General features: G+C 37.7%; 1 protein-coding gene across 1 annotated transcript in view; it reads right to left on the bottom strand.

Moving 5' to 3' along the window:
* Positions 1–12,448: 12,448 nt before the first annotated feature.
* Positions 12,449–22,675, bottom strand: part of LOC131055806 (ATP-dependent RNA helicase DEAH12, chloroplastic) — a 67,141-nt gene continuing 56,914 nt past the window's right edge. The window contains exon 3 of the mRNA XM_057990151.2: positions 12,449–13,702. Coding sequence (XP_057846134.2) covers positions 12,483–13,702 — 1,220 coding nt within the window. The 3' untranslated portion in view covers positions 12,449–12,482. The remainder of the gene's footprint in view (positions 13,703–22,675) is intronic.

The following is a 22,675-nucleotide window of genomic DNA, read 5'->3' as shown; positions in this document are numbered from 1 at the left end:
CAAAAATTTACAACATCTATCGGTGCAGCTACATGAAGAAAGAGTGCCAAAAGAGGGTACTTCATTCTTGATTCTCTTCTTCATTGGATTTCTGGAAAACTTCGAATTTAGCAAGGATGGTTTTGACCTCTACTTCATTCGGCATCAACGTAGAACTTGTGATGATCTGGACGCGGGACATTGCATCTTGAATCTTCACCTGTTTCTTTTTAACATCCTTCAACATGGATGTGAGGACTTCAAAGCTGACCTGAATTTCTGACAGTTTATCAAAGATATCAAGCAAGAAATCTTGTCCCATGCATTGGTCCATCAAGGAAAGGAATTCATGTGTGATGACTTCAGCAGTGACGAGATTTTGATCGCTATCATATAAATAGCAAGGAAAATCACCAACTTTAGAAAAAATAAGGTCAACCTCATCGTCACCTTCATTCTTCTCCCGGTCCAGCTCTACAATCATTAACTTCATTGTCTCTTGTTTATGAGACAATAATGACAAGATCTGAATGTACTTCTCCCTTGTGGGAATTACCTTGTTCTCAACTAGGACATCTATCCTGAAATCCTACATTTTGCTCCACAAGGTAGTGATTTTCACAACTTCCTCAATTTCTTGTGATAAAGAGGTTTTGAGTCTTTGCATCCGACTCTGGATCACTTCATAATCAGACAATAGTTCCACTGTTAAGCTCAGAAGATGAGAGCCTTCTGACCTTAGCCATGAGATCCATTCGTGCATGACCCGACCTTTAGCTCCTGCTTGATTAATCTTTTTGAGAGCTTCAGTGTCTATTGATGATCCTATAGGTTCAACCTCTTGAGAAGATTGTGTTACCTTTAAAAGGACGTTGGTCAGTTGTTCACACTTCTGCTCCAAGATATTTTTCTCATCCCTCTCTTGATCCAATCTTCTCAATAAAGAATTAAGGGTTGTCTAAGAATCTAATTTCACACTCTCATGTGTTTCCACCTCGAGCTCTATAACCTGCATGGTATAATCTTCTGATTGTATGTTGCCTTTGTCCTTGTCTGATGATGGCACCATAACTTCAGCATATTTCCTCTTGGAAGCAGGGTCTACAACCACCTGAGATACTGTCTTTGGCTTTTTCGTTCCCTTAGGCTTTGGAGGAACTAAAAGTTCAAAGTCAAATTCATCAGGAGATATTACCTCTTTTTTCCTCTTAGGGGCCACTACTTCCATCCAAGGGGGTAGTTCTGGATTGGATGATGGAGTAGTAGCTCCTTCCTGACTTGGAGTCGAAGATTCAGGGGCAGGTTGACTGGAACTTGGAGCAGTTGTGATTGTTACTGATGGTGTTGATATTGAAGCATTTAGTGGAACATTTGTTGCTTCTATCTCTTCAATTATAGGTGGGAGAGTCGAGGGTGTTGTGAGTGTAAATTCAGCACTTACCAATGGAGGAATTGTTGTGATGGTGGTAGTAGTGGCGGGTAAATCTACCGAAACCTATTTTGCAAGTGCATCTTGTAAGGTTTCATTAAAATCCATCATGGTAGACTCAAAAGCAGATGAAGGGATATCATCTAAATTAGAGAAGTTGGTTATTGTAAAAAATTGACCAACGGTCTCTGATTGCGTCATGCCCATACTTAGATCTTTGTCCTCATGAAAATCTTCATCCTCTTTGTCAGAGTCAGAGTCCGAGTCAACAGAATGGATGATTACCTGTGAAGTAATCGGGGCATCAACTTCAAATGGATGTGATACTTTCCCTGCCTGTACTTCCTCTTGTTGAGTAATTTCACCTTCTTCGACCTCTTTTCCCTTTCCAGCTTCAGTGGTAGGCAGTTGTTCTGACTCCTTCGTCACTGCTTCCTGTGGTACGGATGATGATTCACCCTTCTTTGACCCTTTAACTGTAAATTTGATTTTGGGCCCTTTACCGTTCAATTGTATCACAAGAGCTGAGGATAGTGCTTGTGAATCTGCCCTAGTCTTTGTTCTTGTTTCAGACGTTGTTGTCTTGCCCAATGGACCATCAGTGTTGTCATCATCTCCTGAACTAGTGGGAAGTTGTTTCATCCTGAGATTCTTTTTTAGCAACCAAGCATTGGTGTTTGCTAAGATGGGAGAGATCGTCTACGTAATGGACTATCTTTCCTTCTTGGACCATTACACAAGTGGAAGTGGGGAGTCTGCAATCTTCTTCTCATAATAAACAGGGTCCACTATGTCATCTATGTCTTCCATAGTCATTGGGATTTTAGCTAGATCCTGATTTTCAATTTGTTCTAGAGTAAGGCGACTGAAATCCATCCTTCTTATATCCTCCTCATTCTGACAATCCGCTCAAACATCCTCATATCTATAAACATGAGTGTAAGTCCTTTTGAGCTTGCTCTTTATACCTCGAAAATCAAAATCAGTTCGGGCCTTGAACCTTCTCATGGTATTCCACTGCATTTCCTCCTCCATATTTTTGGCCTTGGGGTTGGTTAGCACTGAATACTTGCCAATTGACTCTGGGAATTTCAGCCCAGTCTTATGTGCTTGTGATTGTTTCTCATGCACATTAATCAGTTGTCTGCACAGCTCCATAAGGACAATTTTGTCTGAAGGGAACCTTGGAAGAATGAAGGGCTCACCTGAGAAGCATCCAATCCGGATATAGGTGAATGTGGGAAACTGTAGAAATACACACCCAAAATGAGACACCCTGCTGTAAGCGGCCTCTGATATTCTTTTCTTCTGCAGGCCTTTATCAAAAATGTACTTCCATACAGCAAAGAAGGCGTCATTAACCCTCCTGTAATGATTACCTTGATTTTTGATAGTTAGCTGGTCATAGTACTCCCAAACAGGCACCACTCTTTTGTCACCCTTGGTTGACAAGCCTGGATATTGCCTCATTGAAGCAGCTGTGTAAACCAGGTATGAGGTCATATAGAACTTTAGTGTTACCTTGACCTCTTTCAATTGGGCACAAAGCGCATCACTGATCTGTTCTCCCCAATCAATTCTTGCAGCTCCCTTTCTGATTATATTTATGTAGTAAGTCATCCAGCTTTGCAAATAATGAGAGTCTTTTAATCCTCTCACTCTGGATAACATAGTAACCATGTCATTATATTCTTCATTAAAATCACTCTTGTGGAAAGACTTAGGCCATCGTGAGGTGAGGGAAGTTCTTGCAGTAGAGAGATAAACAATATTGATCACTTTTTTGCATTTATCCTCATGTTTCTCGTAGTACTCTTGAGCACTCTCTTGAGAAATATCAGCTACTTCTTCAATTGATGAACCTTTAAAGAGACTATTGAAGAATACATTGTCCAGAGTCATGATGACATTCTGATCTTCATCTTTCACTTGCCTTGTACTTGGATCAAAGTGAGCAGCTATTGCCAGTACAAATTCAGGATCACGAGTCGCAACTGGGAAAGATGCATACTTATGCAACTCAGATTTGATTAAACTGGTTAGACGTGCAGGAGCTTTTTGAACCCGGTCAACAAACTCTTGCATGTCAACATGCCCAATTTCGGTGTCCCTGATCTCTTTAATATTTGAGTCCACTGAGCTCTCTGGGTACAGATTCAAGTACCTATTGTACTTGTACTTCATCTTTTTTTATGAGGCTTTACTTGGAGAAGGTTGTCCTGAGGAAGACTCGGGCTTGTTGTGAGAGAGTTTTGACATTCGTGCACAATGACTACATTCAACACTGATGATTAGCATTTCATCATATTCAAAATCATTTTTTCTCAAACAGATCGAAAAATGAGACTCAAAATAGGCTTAGGAGTAAAACTGTCAAAAACAACAAGTCGGGGAAAAAAGTTTGATTTGCTTCTTTACAAACAAAAATTTGCACATCGGAGTTTAAAGTCTGACGTGCTAACTCGGGACATGTTAACAGCACATCGGACTTTAAAGTTCGATGTGTAATCTGGAAAAAACAACCTGCACACTAGACTTTAAAGTGCAGTGTGCAAGAAAAACAAGCACATCAAGTCCGATGTGCTATCTAGAGACAATTAGAGGCACAAAGTCCGATGTGCTTACAAGGGGAAGGACAACGGGTCGGCATGTCAGGTTTTAAAACCCGACATGCTGACCTACTCCCCTCCGCATATCAGATTTTAAAGTCCGATATGTGAAGGTCAAGATCCCACATATCGGACTTTAAAATCCGATATGCGTAGGGACGAATCTTCAGCTGCACACTGGACTTTAAAGTTCGGTATGCAGCTTTAGAAAGAGGGCTCCGGAGGGCAATCGGGTTTTGAAGTCTAATTGTCCTCTGAAGCAAGGGGGACAATCGGACTTCAAAACCCGATTGCCCTCCGAAGGAGAACCAAAGAAAAACGAAAAAACAAAAAGAAAACCAAAAAGATGCAAACCCGAAAAAGACATAAAATAAAACCCTACCTCTTCCGAAAGATGATTGAAAAAAATCCGACAAGGGGGCGATTCGATCGAGTCAAAGCGAGCAAAATCCGAGGAGGGCATGCAGAGGAGACAGAAGAAACAAACAATAATGAAAATAAAACGCAAAAAATTAACTTTAAAAAGCTTTTAATCAAAACCCTAATAGCAATTAATGTGGCATTAATACAACTTGCAGTGGCAGTTCAGGCTTTAAAATCCGAACTGTGAGCAAAGACCACCTGCAGCTCGGACTTTAAAGTCCGAACTGGAGGCAAAAGTCCGAACTGCAAGTAAAGAAGCCAGCAAATACATACCGGACTTTAAAGTCCGAAGTGTATTTGGCCAAAAAAGCACTGTAGTTAAGTCCGAACTACAGGTAAAACTGCAAACTTAAGAAACAAGGAAAACAAGAAAAATGAAAAGCAAAGTACGAAACGAACTAACCGACCAAGTCGATTGAGCTCTCCCGAAGACCATAAGGTACGAAACGGACTAGTTTCGTAGGGTTGCCTCACGATTTTGGATGTGCTGAAATCGAGGACAACACATCTCTTGTAGAGGATGCCCGTATGCTTATTGTTTACTACCCTATCTAATAAAATAAATACATGAGTTAATAATAGAGATGACAATGCATGCGAGATACAAGAGTAAAAAATATCTTTATTCACACATGAAAAAATTACAAAAGAAGACCAAAGATGGTCAACCAGGGATAAGTTGATCCGACTAGATCATACTAGTTTCCTTGACGATGCACAATCTATTTAAAGGACACAATGGTTGCTAAGAGGAGCACAAGAGCCAACCAACTGATGCTTATAGCTACCCAAAGCTGACAAACAATTAATACATAGTCGAATAACCAATATTATTGTAATATAATAATAGACATTGTAAACTAACTACATTATCCCTATTGCATATATGAAGTAGTGGGTTGTCATTGATGTCAACCCATGATGCATTTATACAAATACACGTGTATGACTAAGAGGGAGAGTGGTGCACATAACTTATGGCATGACTAAGGGGGAGGCTAGTTCAGTTATGGTATCCACATATTATCATTGATACCAACCTAAAATGGTGTATTTCTTCTTTGCAGTGATGTGGAAGACAAGGAGTAAGTATTAAACTCCACAATAGTTGTACCTTATCTTCTAATGTTCAAGCCCATACTGTGTATCAGTGTATCCTTGATTAGTAAATTTTTTTATGAGTTCCATATCAAAGATAATCAATTTTTATGTCTAAGGTAGATGCGACACTGATTTGCAATGATCTACTATCAGTTTGGTGTAACTCACATACTGGCAAATTGTTGAAAAGATGTCTAAGGCCTTAACAATTTATCTTCGAAGGCAGAGACACAATAATCTAGATCACATTCTTCCACATAGCAAGATATTGTCTTGCGGTTCAAAATTGAATGATTGTAGAGCTAAAAACGATGTGATATTCAGAGTTTCGAGCCATAGCTTCTTTCGCAAATAAATTTAGGGACGACAGTGTACCAGATTGTGCCAAGCCAGAGTAAAGGGTCTCTAAAGACAAGCCAGAATTCTCTGCATTCCACCGAACTGAATGACATGGCCAAGCAGTTTTTAGGACATGATCAAGGATGTCTAAGGTATGTTCTATTCAAGTTTTAGATGATTTGGCCAACCGCAAGTTAAATTTTCACAGTGTCAAAGTGATACAGTTGAACTGGTATGCTCTGTCTTCACTTGTACATGTGATTATGTACTTGTGCGAGCAAAAGGATGTAAATTTCAGCTATATAAACTTATGTGGACTCTCCACATATCTCATAAGTACTCAAGGTTTGAAGCGCATAGAGTTTCTCCATGATTCCAATACCGCAACCAGTTTAGTGTTGATTATCCCACATGACTAATGATTAACCGGCTGATAGGACATGGTCTTTCATACGTGTGCCATATTTCCAAACACTTGTAGTTAGTTAAATACGTTTGATGAATTGTTGATCTAATTCAAGAAATTGTTTAAGTACTAATTCAACCCCCCTCGCCCCTTTCAGTACTTATGTGTGTCCAACAAAAATTTCTTCCAAACGACAAGTAGACATCAAGTAACATTAGGGAAGACTATCAAAACTGATCATGATATTGTAAACAAGGACTTGTAACAAAATTGGAAATATACTTTGCAAACTTGGACTTGGAATTTATGGGGGTCTAGGGGCAGTGCCACTAGTCAAGTGGCACCTCTTGTGGGGTCTAAGGGAAACGCCCCCAGCAGGGTCAAGGAGAAATACCCTTTGTGAGGTTCTAAAGCAGTGCTCTGGGTGTGCTCCATGTCGTGATACAGGGTGGGTCGACGAGTGGAGCCCTTGCTACCAAGCCCAAATTAAGACTTTCAAAACCACATAGAACTTCATGATACGCATAATTTGCATGATCGTTTAAGAGGCAAAAATAAATGCTAACAAAGCCAAAAAATAGAGATTTTGGAGTGTTTAGCCAATGTATGATGTCAAACCGAGAAGGAAGTTGTATAATGGTTGATTTTTATGTGATGAATTGTATGTGCATGATGATGTAACTACCTCGTCGAGTGAAGGATGATTTCATTGTACATTGAGAAGAAACACTAGTCATACACTGCGAAAAAATTGTTGTTTAGCATGCGGAAACTCTATGTGAGGTTCGTACTATGAGAGGACACATTTGTCAGTGTTGTGTTTGATGAACAAAAACCTATTTTGTGGTGGATCTCTAGAAGGGCCATTGGATGATAAGTCACACCTTGAAGAGCCATATGATGGAGAAGTTATAGGCAGAACAGAGATACAATAAGGTGCAAGCGGAATGGAGATACCATAAGGTGAGCACAAGATACCATCGTCGTATGTTGTAACCATAAATGCATTTTATACTGAGAGGGAAGGGTTATCATATGGTCAAACACCAACACTTTTGCAACTCAATGTTGTATGCTCGAATGAAGAACAAATCATACGATGACCTTTTGTACTTTCCCTTGTAGATGGTGTGAAGGTCATTGTTTAAGAGTGGAGGATGTACAATGAAATTAAGATGTCATCATATGATCTAAAAATATCCTCAAATGAGATCTTTGTCTATTTGACAATGTCATATGATATGATAATAAAGTGGTTGTATGTTATAATTATCCCTCTTATAAATTTCACTAGAATTAATTTTTTTTTGTTCCGATATTTTTTATTTTCTAATTTTCTTTTTCTTTTTCTTTTTATTTAATTGCACTTAGTACTATAAGATGTACCATCAATAATTTTGCATTCTTTTGTAAAGATAGATACCTCTACAACAATTGATTTTTTGGAAACCATGGACTGCATCTCGCACACATAAACTACCCAACATTTTAAAATATTTTTTCATTAGTAGCTCTTCACTAGGAGTTGTAGCTTCAAGAATATTACTAGTTGATGCAAATGCCTCATAGTCCTCATTTTCTAATGAAATGGGCTTTAAAGGGAATTTGATTAATCATTTGAGCATGACTATAATTCTAGAATCCCTTCATTATTTGGATCTATTGAACCAAGATCGTTCTTTTTTGTCCATTCTTTTTCATAATGTGAATCTAAGGAATCGGAGAAAACTACTTCCTCACTTACGGCTTGGTTCCTTAAATCAATTGTGTACTTTTGTCCCTTTTTTTCAATGGAGATCGTATTCATTTTCCAATTGTGATCAGCTTTAGCTACTACCAACCAACCTCAACCCAACAATGCATCATATGATTTTTTCCTTAATGAAATGCCACATAGTTTAACTAAAATTACTCTCGTTCAATTAAGAAGCCTGCTAGCAATTGGTGGGCAACCTATTGATTGGTCAAGTTTCAATAATTACCTTTTGTCTCATTAAAACTCTAAGTACCTTATACCTTTTTAATAGAAAGAACTCTATGGCAAATTTTGACTTAACTAGATAGAACCTTTAATTATTACCTCTTTATTTGACACAAGTACCTCTAGCCTATCCCCTCCCAATTGAAAACTAGAAAAAGACAACTGATAATATACATCTCCAATGTTACTACAGTTGATCGCAATACATAGGGGATAACTACTCATTGACCATCATCTTTATTTGCCCTAGATCATTCCTAAGCTTCATCATGTCATCTTGCCCTATTGTGGGCAAATGGCTTTACATGCACTTTCATGATTACACCTAACTCATATTTGTACCTGTATGCCTATCTATTGGCATGATTTCCAATTTTCAATTATCATGTCATGTTTATCTAGCCACAAGGTCCATCCTACCTTATTGCTTAGGTGGTTTTACATTGCTTATAGTCTTTCTTATGCTCATTACACTATTGGTGCCTCATTACAATATCTTACCAATGAGGAAGCAATCCTTTCAACATATGCTCTCATGACCACATCTTATATTATTGTACTTGCATGCCTAAAAAGAGTCATATCATTGCATTAGGGGCATTGTGCATTGTACCCTCCTCTATCTTATCATGTGTTACACACCTATCATATACTAAGACTCGCACTAAGGACACCATAACCTTCCTTACATTATCTCAATATATCGCACTAATAAAGACTCTTTCTTTACTTAGACCATTATGCGCTCACGCTATTGGATGCCACAATGGAGGCATATGCCTAGCCTAGTGTATTGTGTACTTACATGGTTGGTCTTGGCCATTCAAGGCTGCATCACCACTCTCATTTGCCTTTACTAGGGGAAAATTATATTCCTTTAGTTTTATCTCCAATCAAATGACTTACTACACCTTTCATTCATGATATCTTACTTGATTGTATCACAATGTATTCATTTCATTGATTTACATGCTTACATGCTTAGATTACATTTCATGTGTCATTTTTACTCTCCTCCAATTCCTTTTATTTGACAGATGCAACCAATTGAAGGAGGTTGTATCCTATATCAACACTCGTATGTTGAGATTGAAAGTTTACAAGTGCCTACACAAGGACACATCACCATGTCCAGATGGATCATTAGCACATGACATAGTAGCACCCAATATGACATGTTATCCTATGGTTGCCACAAACCATAGAGCATAAACATACCACTTTCTTTTTAGCTAGATTGTTTCTAACCCTACTCTCTCTTTCTCATGATCATCAACAACAAAATTCAATTGCAATTGTGATTATTTTTTCTTGCATGATAGAACGTACTCATTGCTCATTCTTTTTCTATTTTGTAGGTTTTTATGGAGCACACACGCCAAAAGATGAGCATATACAATGAGATCTAATGAAGTGCATAACTTTGTATGAACTTAGTATCCGTTCCCATATATTTATTGAGTTTACATGCATGTTTGTGAGTGCTCCATTAATTAAGATGCATTTTCATGATAGAATTCACGTGCTCTTGCCCATGCCAATTCCCATTTACTTTTGGGCCATTATGAATGAATGGCTTTAGACAATTACATATTGACAAATGGCACAATCTTGTGCAAAATCAGGGTCATTCCCTAATCCATCACCCCTATCTGTTTATACACATTCAAAAATATCTCATCTATTTCTACATGTTTACCCATAAATTTTACATTAGTACAGCCCACATGTCTAGACATATATTCCCCATTGAAAAATTAATTTTTTGCTATCCTCAATCATGCAACGCAAGATTGATCCCACCCCTAGTGGAATTGGCCCATGAGATTTCAAATTTTTCAACCCCTGTCCATTTCTTTACTAGGAGCATCACTCGAAAAATCTTTCAACTATGAGCATTGAAACAAATCTAAATTGTATAATAGCATTTTAGGACATCAGCATGAATGAAGAGTGTTATCTTTAAGGATTTCCACAACCATGAAGTCATTCTAATTGAGGGTTGATATGAGAACACAACACTTTGTTATCTAACAATATCCCAAAGATAGTTTTGAATGCCATCAGTTCCTGATGATGTATAGAGCAAAGAATTTGGCAAATAAAAAACAAAGTACGCTATTGCCCAAATTAGATCCGTGCATCCCAAGGAATGTCCATGCCCACAAAAATCATCTTGGAACACAAGTTCGGCCCATAGAAAAGTTGATCAACTATTCCAGTTCTACGGGGGAAGTGAAAATAGAAAATATTATTTTCCAGTCCCAGAACAAGGATAATTTAGTGCACCATCAAAGTTATTCATCCACCCCTTAACCCCTTTCGCAATTACTTTACTCGATAAAGTGTTCAATTATCTAGTCCCAGCCGTCACATTAATTAATCTAAATTAATTTATGCTGAGTTGTATGCATTTCATTTCATAAGCCTGTATCAAGCTAAGAGGAAGGTTATTTTCCTATACAGTTTTTTTTTTCATGATAAAAATAGGAGAGTAGGGATAGCAAATGCATTTTTTCAGGTTTCCTGACTAACAAATGATCATACAAAGGATTCAAAATAAAAAAGAAACCCTAGATGCAATCTAACCTGAGACAATCAATGAATGAGTATACATCAAATGACGCAATAACATGAGAATAAAGGAGCTTTAATATGCTAAGTGGAAAGACCGTTTAAGAGTACCAATGGGATAATTACTGCTACTGACCTGACTCCTATAGTCTCAAGGCTCTATGATGTTGAGATGTTGGAAGGTGGGGATGACTCAGTTTAGCCAATGGACAGACATGAAACAGGGAAAAGTGAAAACAATGACAGATGGATGAAACTCCTAAATGTCGGAGACAAGTGTTGTCGGGTAATTAAGCATTAAGGTAAATTGTGTTAGCGTCGGCAGTTAACCCGTCGGTTGTCGGCAGTTGGCACCGGGTAACTGACCAGACTCCTTTATATTGCATCTGTTTCCAGTCTTTGGACATGCTATTGTAGTCGAACATATTGCTATCATTGTATGTACTGGCTTATTATGAATCAATAGAACACTTGTGAGTTCCATATATTATGTGTACTTCTGTCATTTATGCAATGTCTTAACCTGACACCCCAAGGGGGAAACAACAAGATTGTTCAAAATATTTACAATAAAAGTATAATGTTGAGGCAATCTGATAATCAGAGTCAAATGTTTATTGCTAGAAGGGCCCAAACATAGTCAGCTACTGTACGAGCAAGATGACTGGGTGAGGAAAAAAAATTAGCATAAAGACCTCTAGCCCTAAAATATCATCTTTATCTACTTCTAGTTATCAGCTCTCGTTTGCACACTTTCTCATTAATCTGAGAACCATTTATATTCTAAGGTTGCAATCAAGTAGAAATAGATTCAAGCCATTTATTTCTGGAAAGTTCTTTTGCCAAGTCCTAAGAATTATAGAGCAAAGCATGGATTGATCTAGACAAGTCTCTCAGCGTATCAGAGAGTTCATCTATACTTAGGTCTATTTTTTGAAATCCATATTAAAGTTTGTAAAAGATTGATCTCCCGGTATCCTTTTGTGGACCCTTTAGCTCTCTCAAAACACAAGTCTTTAGGGGCTGTAGTGTCTTAAGATCACTTCATTGCAAGACAGTTGAACTCAGCTTAAGATCCAAACAAATGCCCACCATAAATCTAAAATAGAATGGTTGCAGGCCCTGAAGAAATTGCGCCTTGTAGTTAGGAATGAACTGGAGCAGGCTACTGAACACGTCTTCATGACAGAGTTTTGAAAAGGGTTGAGTCCTGACAACCTAATGTTCCTACCACCATAAATCAACACCTGGGCAGGCAGTGCAGAATAAAGAGCATTGATGATACAAAATTAAATAAGTTAGTCAAGTGGTATAACTTATTCACTTATGTTCTCACTAAAACTAGCCTTTATGCCTAACCTATCTTGAAACACATTCTTGTGAAAATGACTCATTAAGTCTTTAAATTTATATAACACATCTCAGTGCATCTCATCTTTTTCATTTTTTCCGTCTAAGAATGACCATTCACATTTTCATAAATTTTAAATATATCCAAGCTTCACCATCCATCATAAGAGAAATGTTTGAACTCCTATCCTTACAACTCAAAACTCTCTATTGTTTTGTGTGTGAAAGTGACATGCCACAGGAAAAATAGAGAGAAATTTTGCATTTAACTAGTGATTTTTATTGAATATACTAATTAATACTGCCATGTGCTGCACGCATATGACTATAACAAATCTCACTGCTGTCAAAGCATTCAAGACAAACCCAACAAATATGTTTACCACACTTACAATTGACATGATTACAACCATCACTTTTCTCAATTGTGAAACCACAAACAGGACATCTTTTGACATCCACTTTGCCATTACACCATTCTTTAAGAGAAGCATCAGGATCTTGTTTAAATTCCCTATACTTCTCACAAGAGATGTATGGATGATATTCTAGATGACAGGTTGTACACAACTCTACTGAACAATTACCACATACAAAGAGTTTGCCAGAACTTGACACCTCATATACAGCTGGGCAATCTGGAGTGGTACAGAATCTGTATCTACCTTTACTGGAAGCCACAAATGCCCCCAGTGAAGCTTGAAATAACTCATCCAACTGTTCAATTGAAAGTAGAGATCTTAGATCAGAAATAATGAGCAAAGCATCACAGTTCTCACAAGCACAAACAAGTGGAAAACCCTCATGGCTCTTCATGGCTGAGTAACACTGGTCAACTAAACATGACCTGCAAAAAGCGTGCCCACATCGTTCAAGCCTGTAGCTGTCTTCAATCTCACAGAGGCAGATAGGACAAGCATTTTCCCTTTCCTCGACATTTTTTAGCATCTTCTCTGCAACACACTTAAGACTATTTGCAGTTTCAGTGATGACATGCTGAGCTTTACATTTTGCTTCTCTGCTACCTCGAACAGACAAAACATGATGCCGTGTGTTAAGGATAAAGTCTGCCTCAGGAATAATTTCTTTAAGTCCACATAGATCAACACCAAATCTTTTGACAACTTCCTTCATCAATCCATATGGGAATCCTTCCCCTCTAATGGGTATGTCATGATAACTGTTTTCAAGAAGCCTCATCAAGCCATCTATCACCACTGTAACAGCTTTCTCATATTTGTCAGGTGGACCAAAAATTTTGATACTAAGGCTACGCTTTTCGAAGAAAATGTAAGTCTTAGTCTTCTGTTCCGAATACCTTAGAAGCTGGACCCCTTCTTGAGTAAAAAGAAGCTGCATGGCTGCAGGATCAAGCCTATCATCTGTTACCACAACCCCTTCCAGTAGTCCTTCTAGTGAAAATCTACATTTTGCAACAGCTTCCATTGTGTTTGAAAGTATTTTGATTCTGTAGGATCCACGCTCAGTCTTGCTCATATCTATCTTCAAACCTACACAAGCAATTTGTCAAAAAGTATCAGTCTAAGACCAGAATAAAAATAGCGCTTAATCTTATAAGACATTAAAATGATCAATGCATCAGTAGTTAAAAAACAACATTTGCAACTGATCAAAACATATAGCACTCCATATACAAAACTGTACAGTGAACAGGCTCCATATACAGAGAGAAACACGACTGACACGATAAACACTATGCTTACTTTTTCTGCATGTAATTTCTTAGCTTTTCATATTAAAAAAGACATCTATGATCAAAGTACAATGCATTGCCTTTATGTGTTTACTAGCAATTGCACCTTGGTGTGCAATGGGTGCGCCAAAGAGGTGTGGAAGGTCAATTAGAGAAAATTTTGGGCTATTTTTCACATATATTTGAATTGGATGATAAGAAGTGTCGGTAGAGGGCTTGAGCTGTATGAATTGAACAAAAAATAGATTCACCTTTTTTGCGTTAAGAGAAAATAGAAATCCTTTACAGGAGGGAGCATTTTAAAATTGCCCAATATTAGAAGTAAATAGCATGCAGAGCCCTAAAACATTTAAATTAAAAAGAAGAATGGCAACAATATTCAGCAATTCGGCATATTGCAAACCCTAAGTGTTAATAAGTCTCACAAATAAAATAATTAACCATGTAGAGATCAATCATTTATCTGCAATATGAAATCATTCACATGAAAATATGATCAATGTCCAATAGATCGGTAGATTGGAGGCAATTCTATAGAAGGCCATTGTTTCAAACACTTCGTACACTCTGACAACATCAGATAAGTCTTTCTACATAATCTTTCAATGAACGATGACCATTTCCTTAAATCTTGTGTGAAGTCAATGGCCTCGATTTTCTCCCTGTGATGGGTCCAATTTAGTATTAGTCTGTTTCATTTTTTTAAAACTAAATTTGTTCATTATGATTCACTGATTCAAGTGTAGATGTTATCAATTGAGAGATACTATCTTTGAATCTACTAACAGAATCTTCAAAGAATGTTGTTGTAAAAAATTAGTAGAGGGGCATTAAAACATACACTAATAATAGGCCACGCTATTACATTACAATATTGACTATATACATAACCAAATAGTGACATAACAAACACATTACAATATGCTCTCAAAACATATAACAAACCACCTATTTTAGAATGATTGAACAACTATTACTTGTCCTAATATCTAATATTCTATAATATCTATCACTAAGACAAATCAATGTCATAGGCAATTACAATTGCCATTAAATACATTCAACATATAATTGGTGAAAGAAGAGAATAGTAAATGTAGGCTAAGTATTGAAATTAGGAACCCATGCATGACAAATCACACATCACTTATATATCAAAACATGTAAAAGTAGATGACCAGCAAAGCCATAGATTTGTTTGTCTGTAGCTTCCAACCAATTTTGATGCCTACAAATTTTGTTGAAACAACAGCATAAGTCACCCAGTAAGATAAGACTAAGTTCAATAGTTGACACAAAATTTGGTATTAAGTTGACCATTCTTATAGCCCAAAGTTTTAGCATTAACACAAAATAAAGATCACTTTAGCAAACCCATATGCAAAATGACATTCATCTTAAAATTTAATATCATAAACCAAAGTTTGCATCAGAAAGAAAGTCGTCAAATCCTCCTAAGACATAGCTAGTCAAAATAGGGATAAATGATAAACCAAATATAGATTTAAAAATTTATGGAGCGAGCCTGAATAAGGTAAAAAGGGATGCCTCACAATCGATATGATGTTTGAAAATTCAAAATACCATCTAAAGGTAACACAAAGCAAAGGATTTCCTTCCCTCCAAAAAGGAAATAATAAAAGCAGGCTACAAACATGCTTCCTTAATTAAAAATGGAATGATGATTAATGCAAGATCGTGATGCTTTGATGTATATGAAAAGCACACAAAAGATATTGAGAGGGGGGGGTGAGGTGAATCAGTATTTTAAACATTTTAAAAACAAAAACCACATAAAACATAGAGAGAGCAAACATCAAGATGCAAGCACCAAATTTCATGTGGAAAACTCTTTCAGGTAAAAAACCACAGCACACAATAACTTTCATTAACAAAATGGGCACCGACACATATCACACAAGTGAGCACCAACTCACTGAGAGCACCAATCCTCCTAGAAGCACCAACTTCAGTTTTAACATCAAATGCAAAACTAATTCGTATTTTCACTATGATCACATATATTCTCCATGAAGTCTCCGCTTCACTTGCAAAAACCAGTTTGTGATGGCTTGAATATTGCTCAGAAATTACAAATAATAATCTGCCATCGAGAATGTAATACTCAGAAATCATACAGCAACAACTATGAGGTACATTAAGCTCCAAGTATTTCCTTTATCTCTGTCCACATACAGGTCTATGGCCAAGTCTAATGACAAGAAGGGAAATAAGCAAAGAGTATCCTTCATATATGAATATCAATCATGGCTAGAATAATATTGCAGATATATTGAGCATGAACAACACTACGATAATCTTTGAATCCCAATGACCTCAAGAGTCCCGACTTGAATGCAAGATTAATTGCCACACCCAGGCAGAAACGTTCTGGTCATTCCCGCAACTCCTACCCAACTCCAAGGGGACCAGAGATAAACCCTCAACCAGCCAAAGAGAATACCAAGTCTTGAAATAGAGGAATAAGTCGTTCCCAAACTCTTTGAATGTTTGTTCTTCGTTGTGCATGGCCAACAGAATGCTCACATCCCAATCACCCTTCTCCTTAACTCTACGTCATAGATACAAGCTTTGCTCAATTTCCTTAGCCACAAGTATAGTTCTAGTAGTAATGATGAATGGAAACGCCCAAAATCCTGACACCCTCCATAAAGTCTTCTATGAAAACGTTTTTCTTATCCAACCAAGGCACAATAGGAATGATTGTTTAAAAATAGAGAAAGTGTTTCAAACGCAAACAGAGATTCACTGCCCCACTCACAAAGAATGTAATAACTCTGCAAACCATCGCACCAAGGTAAGAATAAAGGGAAAAAAAAATCAATTTCTGACACAAAATGCCTATCATAAATCTGACACCGTTGAACCACCATTTTCCAAGCTATCGCAACCCATGAATAAGGTGAATCCACATGCCTTTCAAAGTCAAACTTCAAATGCTGAGATGGCAGATAATTTGACTAAGCAGATGAAGTGAACAAGCAACCAACTCAGGCAAACACCCAAGCAGCTCAACCAAGCAACCAAGTAGCTCAAGCACACAACCAAGCAGCTCAACCAAACAACCAAGTAGCTCAAGTACACAACCAAGCAGCTCAAGCAAGCAACCAAGTAGGTCAAGTACACAACCAAGTAGCTAATGAAAATCTGATGAATAATTAGCAACTTAGGTCAAGTACACAACCAAGTAGCTAATGAAAATCTGATGAATAATTAGCAACTTGACTCGTATTTCATTCCAGTTCTCTTTTCAACAAACCTTTGACATCAATGACAAAATAACCAACAAACTCCCCCTTTGTCATTGATGGCAACTCCATCTGCAACCAACCTAAACCCAAAACTACTCTGAAATAATGTTGCTCCCCTTGACTTACTACTCCCCCTTTGACATCAATGACTAATATCAACCTGCATAACTGAAATGGGGCATAGAATATGACAATAAAAACTCCCCCTGAGTCACAACAACAAATAAAAGATGGAGTGAAATCACTCCCAACTTCTCCCTCAAAAATTCAAAAGTTTCCTTTGGTAAAGGCCTGGTAAACAAATTTGCAATCTATTCTTTGGTAGAAACATGTTCCAACTTAACCTACCCATTTCTAACTTGTTCTCTTAAAAAATGATACTTAAAGGAATATGTTTAGTCCTAGAATGCATAACTGGATTCTTAGAGATATTAATAGCACTCCTGTTGTCACAAAAGATAGATATAGGATGGTCATACTCTACCTTAATGTCCTTTAATGTTTGCTTCATCCATAGAACTTGTGTGCAACAAGACACTGTTGTCATGTACTCTACGACAACAAAAGATAGACATAGGATGGTCATACTCTACCTTAATGTCCTTTAATGTTTGCTTCATCCATAGAACTTGTGTGCAACAAGACACTGTTGTAATGTACTCCGCTTCAGTTGTAGATACTGAAGTAAAAGCTTGTTTTTTGCTTAACCAAGATACAAGACAGCCACCTAGAAAGAATGCACCTCCACTTGTGCTTTTTCTATCATCAAGAGAACCACCCCAATCTACATCTGTATAAGTTGTAAGCGTAAAATCATTACCTTTAGGATACCATATCCCATAATCCATAGTACCTTTAAGGTACTTGAAGATCCTCTTAACTGCATGAACATGAGTATCCTTAGGAGTTGCCTGAAATCTAGCAACTTAACCTACTACTTGCATAATGTCAAGGCAAGTGGTTGTAACATATAATAAAATTCCTATCATACACCTGTACAAAGTTTGATTAGCATTTGGAGACCCATCATTTTTAATTAACTTACATCTTGTCACCACTAGAGTGCTCATGGGATTGCAATCATCCATTTTAAACCTTTTCAACATCTCTCTAATATACTTTGTTTGAGAAATAAAAATGCCTCTATCTGATTGATGAATTTGCAAACCAAAAAAGAATGACAACTCACCCATCATGGGCAATTCGAACTCCTTCATATTAGTAGCAAAAACTTGACACATCTATTCACAATCGCTACCCAAAATCAAATCATCAATATAAACTACAACAATCAACATATGATTAACTTCTTTAACATACATATTGTTGTCCGCTATTCCTCTTTTGAAACCCTGCTGCTGCAAATAACTGTCTAGTCTAGCATACCAAGCACGTGAAGCTTGCTTGCGACCATAGATTGCCTTTTTTAACTTGCATACATAGCTTTGATTCTCTGATATAACAAATCCATCTAGCTTCTCTATATAGACTTCTCATTCAGATTACCATTCAGAAAAGCAAATTTAACATCCATTTGAAAAACTTTAAAACCTTTAAAAGAAGCAAAGGCTAAGAACATTCTAATAGCTTCTAAACATGCAACGGGAGCAAAAGTTTCTTCAAAGTCAATACCTTCAACCTATGCATAACCTTTGCACACGAGTCTTACCTTGTTCCTCACCACGTTACCATCTTCATTTAATTTATTTATGTAGACCAGAGTTCCGAGACTCGCGACGAGTCGCGCGAGTCAGCGGGCCGGGTGACCTCTGTCGGGTCACGGCGACCCTGACCCGGGCCCGGACGAGTCACAGGGTATGACTCGCCTGACTCACCGAGTCAGCGAGTCACCCTCTGACTCGCCGAGTCCGAGGGTCGTGACCCGGCCGGCGCTGCTTGCAAAAAGTGGACGCAAAATTAAAAAAAACACAACACAATTTTATTATGTTTTGTGCCATTTGCCTTTGTTATAACCCTAAAAGGGATTGCCATTTAGTTTTATGAGTGGAAGAGAGGAAAAAAGAGAGGAAGAGAGGAAAAAAGAAAACCATAGTTGTGCAACCAGCAGACAGGAAGAGGGGAAAAGCTAGCACAAATCACATTGGGGCAGCACTACAGTTGCATTGAGAGCATCAAGGAGCTCATTTCAAACACTTGTCAACAAATTTGAAAGAGGTAAGTGTTAATTTTTGTTGATTATGTTGGTTTTTTTTCTATATTTATGGATTTTTTCATTTTTTTGTTATTTTTTTTTAAACTTCAGCTTTCCAAATCTATATTGCTGCTTGCATACTTCAATGATTCAATCACAATGACATAAATAGAACAATAGCATAGCAAACCCTAGACTTTTTTTTTTGAAAAAATTGTATACATGTATTTATAATTTTTTCTAAAAAAAACCTAGGGTTTGCTGATTTTTTTGAATTGTTAATTTCTTTCTTTGAAATTTGAAAATTTTAAAGAAAAAACACAATGCACAAATTAGTCTTTGCTGATTTTTTTTAATTAGTTTAAAATTTTAAATTTAAAACTTTGTCAAACACAATGCTTAAATGGTGATTTGTAAAATTGTCTTATTGCAGCAGCCCTCACGTTTTGAAAACAATTTTTTTTCCTAATGGCTCATCCTAATCCTCGACCTAGGAAACGTGGTCAAAAAGATGAAGCATGGAAATACACTGAAGAATTTCCTGGTAGACAAAGAAATCAAACCAAGTGTATGTTTTGTAAGGAAATTAACCATGGGGGGATAAATAGATTAAATTATCATATTGCTGGCATACGTGGTCATGATACTGAGCCTTGTGACAAGGCAACTCCTGAAGCAATCCGTTTTTGTTACGTCTTATTAGAAAACTTTGAAATACATAAGCAAACAAAAAAAAACAAAGAGAGGAGTTATGTCATATTGGTTCCCCTCCACCCACATCCGCATCTGGCTCCGCATCCACAGTTGCATCCGTAGGTTGTGTTGGAGAGGGTTCTTCTATGCCTCCCTTTCATCCTAGTGCTTCTGCTAGTGCCAGTACTTCTATTCCTACTCCTAGTCACACTTTTGGTCCTAGAGTGCGAAAATCTAAGATAGACAATTTTTTTGTACCACGCACTACTCCTGGCGCACAGCCCTCGCTTGAGAGCATGTCTTGGAACAAGGAGGTCCATGATGCAGGAAGAAAAGCAATTTGCAAGTTTTGGTACTTCTGCAACATTCCATTTATTGCAGCCAGGTACCTTTTTATTTGATTGTTTTAAATTAAAATTTAAAATTTTATGGTTTGAATTTGAAAGTTGAAATTGAAATTGAACTTTTCTTATTTAATCTATTTCAATTTGTGACAGGTCTTCTTATTGGCAAGGCATGATTGATGCAGTAACCATTTGTGGGCCGGGGTTTAAAGCCCCCAATGATACTGAGTTGAGTGGCCCTCTCTTGTTGGAAATGGTGGAAGATATGAAAGTTGACCTAGAAGACCACCGCCAATCTTGGAGCCAGAAGGGTTGCACCATCATGACAGATGGTTGGACTGATAGGAGGAATAGAACACTCCTAAATTTTCTTGTTTCCAGCGGAGGTGATTGATCATTTTACTTCTCTATATGCATTGTGATTGAAATTGAATAATTTACATTCTAATTTATTGATAATTAATTTGTTTTATTTTCAGGATCCACCATGTTTTTGAAGTCCATCGATGCTTCCTCACATGTCAAAAATGCGGCATACTTATGTGAGGCCATTGAGGAAGTTATAGATGAGGTGGGGGAAGAAAATGTGGTGCAAGTGGTGACGGATAATGCAGCAAGTTATGTTGCTGAAGGTAAACTTTAAAAGTTTTCTTTTAAGTTTTAAGTTTTAACTTTTAAACTTTTAAGTTTTTAACTTTTAAATATTAATGGTAAAATTTCTTGATACTTATAAGTTATCACATCTAATTCTTTAACTAATTTAAAATTGTTGCAAGAAAACTTTTGATGGAGAGGCACCCAAAAATCTTTTGGTCTCCATGTGCAGCCCATTGCCTTGACCTCATGCTGGAGGATATAGGTAAGCTTGGATGGGTGAAAGAATGCGTTGAAAGGGCCAAGAATATATGCAAATTTATTTACAATCATGCATTGGTCCTTAGCATTATGAGGCAATACACGGGGGAAAGGGAGTTGGCTCGTCCTGGTACAACGAGATTTGCCTCAAATTTCCTCACATTGAAATCCTTGTTAAAATCAAAGGCATCTTTGAGGCGCATGTTTGTTGGTGAGGAGTGGACTTCCTCATCCTATGCTACGACCACTGCAGGGATGGATGTAGTAGATTGCATTTTTGATGAGCTAGGTTTTTGGATCCCTTGTGCAGAGATCGTGCAGGTAATTTCATAAATTTATAATATTACATGCATATTTTTGTTTTGTTTGTATTGTGCAACTTTGCAATTTTTCTTATTTTCATGCACACTTGTGAGTTAACTATTTTTGTTTAACATTATTTGCAGGTCACTAAGCCCCTAGTAGTTCTCCTACGAGTTGTTGATGGGGAGAAGCCCGCTATGGGCTACATATATGAGGGCATGGATAGGGCCAAGGAGGCCATTAGATCCATATATGCTGGAGTTGAGGATAAGTATAGGCCCATTTGGGACATAATTGATAGAAGATGGCATAACCAACTTCATAGGCCCATCCATGCAGCAGCTTATTACCTCAATCCATCATTTCGTTTCCGTGCTGATTTCAAAGCGGATGAGGAGGTTCTTAGCGGGCTATATTCAGTAGTACAACGGATGGTCACTGATACCACAGCTACACTTCTTGAGATGGATGCATTTAATAATGCATCAGGGGCAATCTTTGCCAGCCAATTGTGTAAAGAAGGTCGGACAAAATTGCAACCAGGTAGAAAATTCTAAAGTTTATGACATGCATTTTAATTTTTCATTTTATAATCTACCTTTAAAGTTGGAAATGAGACTAATGTTTTTTTCTTTTCCTTATCTCAGATAGATGGTGGCAAATGTTTGGGCCTTCAACCCCAAACCTTCAAAAAATTGCCATCCGCATATTGAGCCAGCCGTGCAGCGCTTCTGGATGTGAGCGCAACTGGAGCATGTTCGAGCACATCCACTCGAAGAGGCGAAATAGATTGTCTGTGGAGAGGTTGAATGATCTAGTCTTTGTTCATTACAACCTCCGTCTCAGGACCAGACAGATTTTGGACGATGACTCCTCTCCGATCACTCTAGAGGAAGTCGACCCCAAGTCCGATTGGCTCACTGAGTCCACCGATCCAGTCTTCACTGATGAGGACCTTGAGTGGGTTGACCAGGCAGACAGAGAGGCTGAGGCTGCGGCTATGGCAGAGGAGGATAGAGCACGATCAGGCACAACACCTATGGCTACTCAGACTGGCACATCACAGGCAAAGACTATGGCTACTCAGTCATCCAGGACCTACCTTAGACGCCTTTGTAGGAGGCAGATAGACGAGGCTGAGCCAGAGCCTG

The sequence above is a fragment of the Cryptomeria japonica genome, chromosome 3 (assembly GCF_030272615.1).
Source record: "Cryptomeria japonica chromosome 3, Sugi_1.0, whole genome shotgun sequence".
Taxonomy (NCBI): domain Eukaryota; kingdom Viridiplantae; phylum Streptophyta; class Pinopsida; order Cupressales; family Cupressaceae; genus Cryptomeria; species Cryptomeria japonica.
The sequence above is the reverse complement of the archived record's forward strand: the minus strand, read 5'-3'. Positions and strand labels throughout refer to the sequence as shown.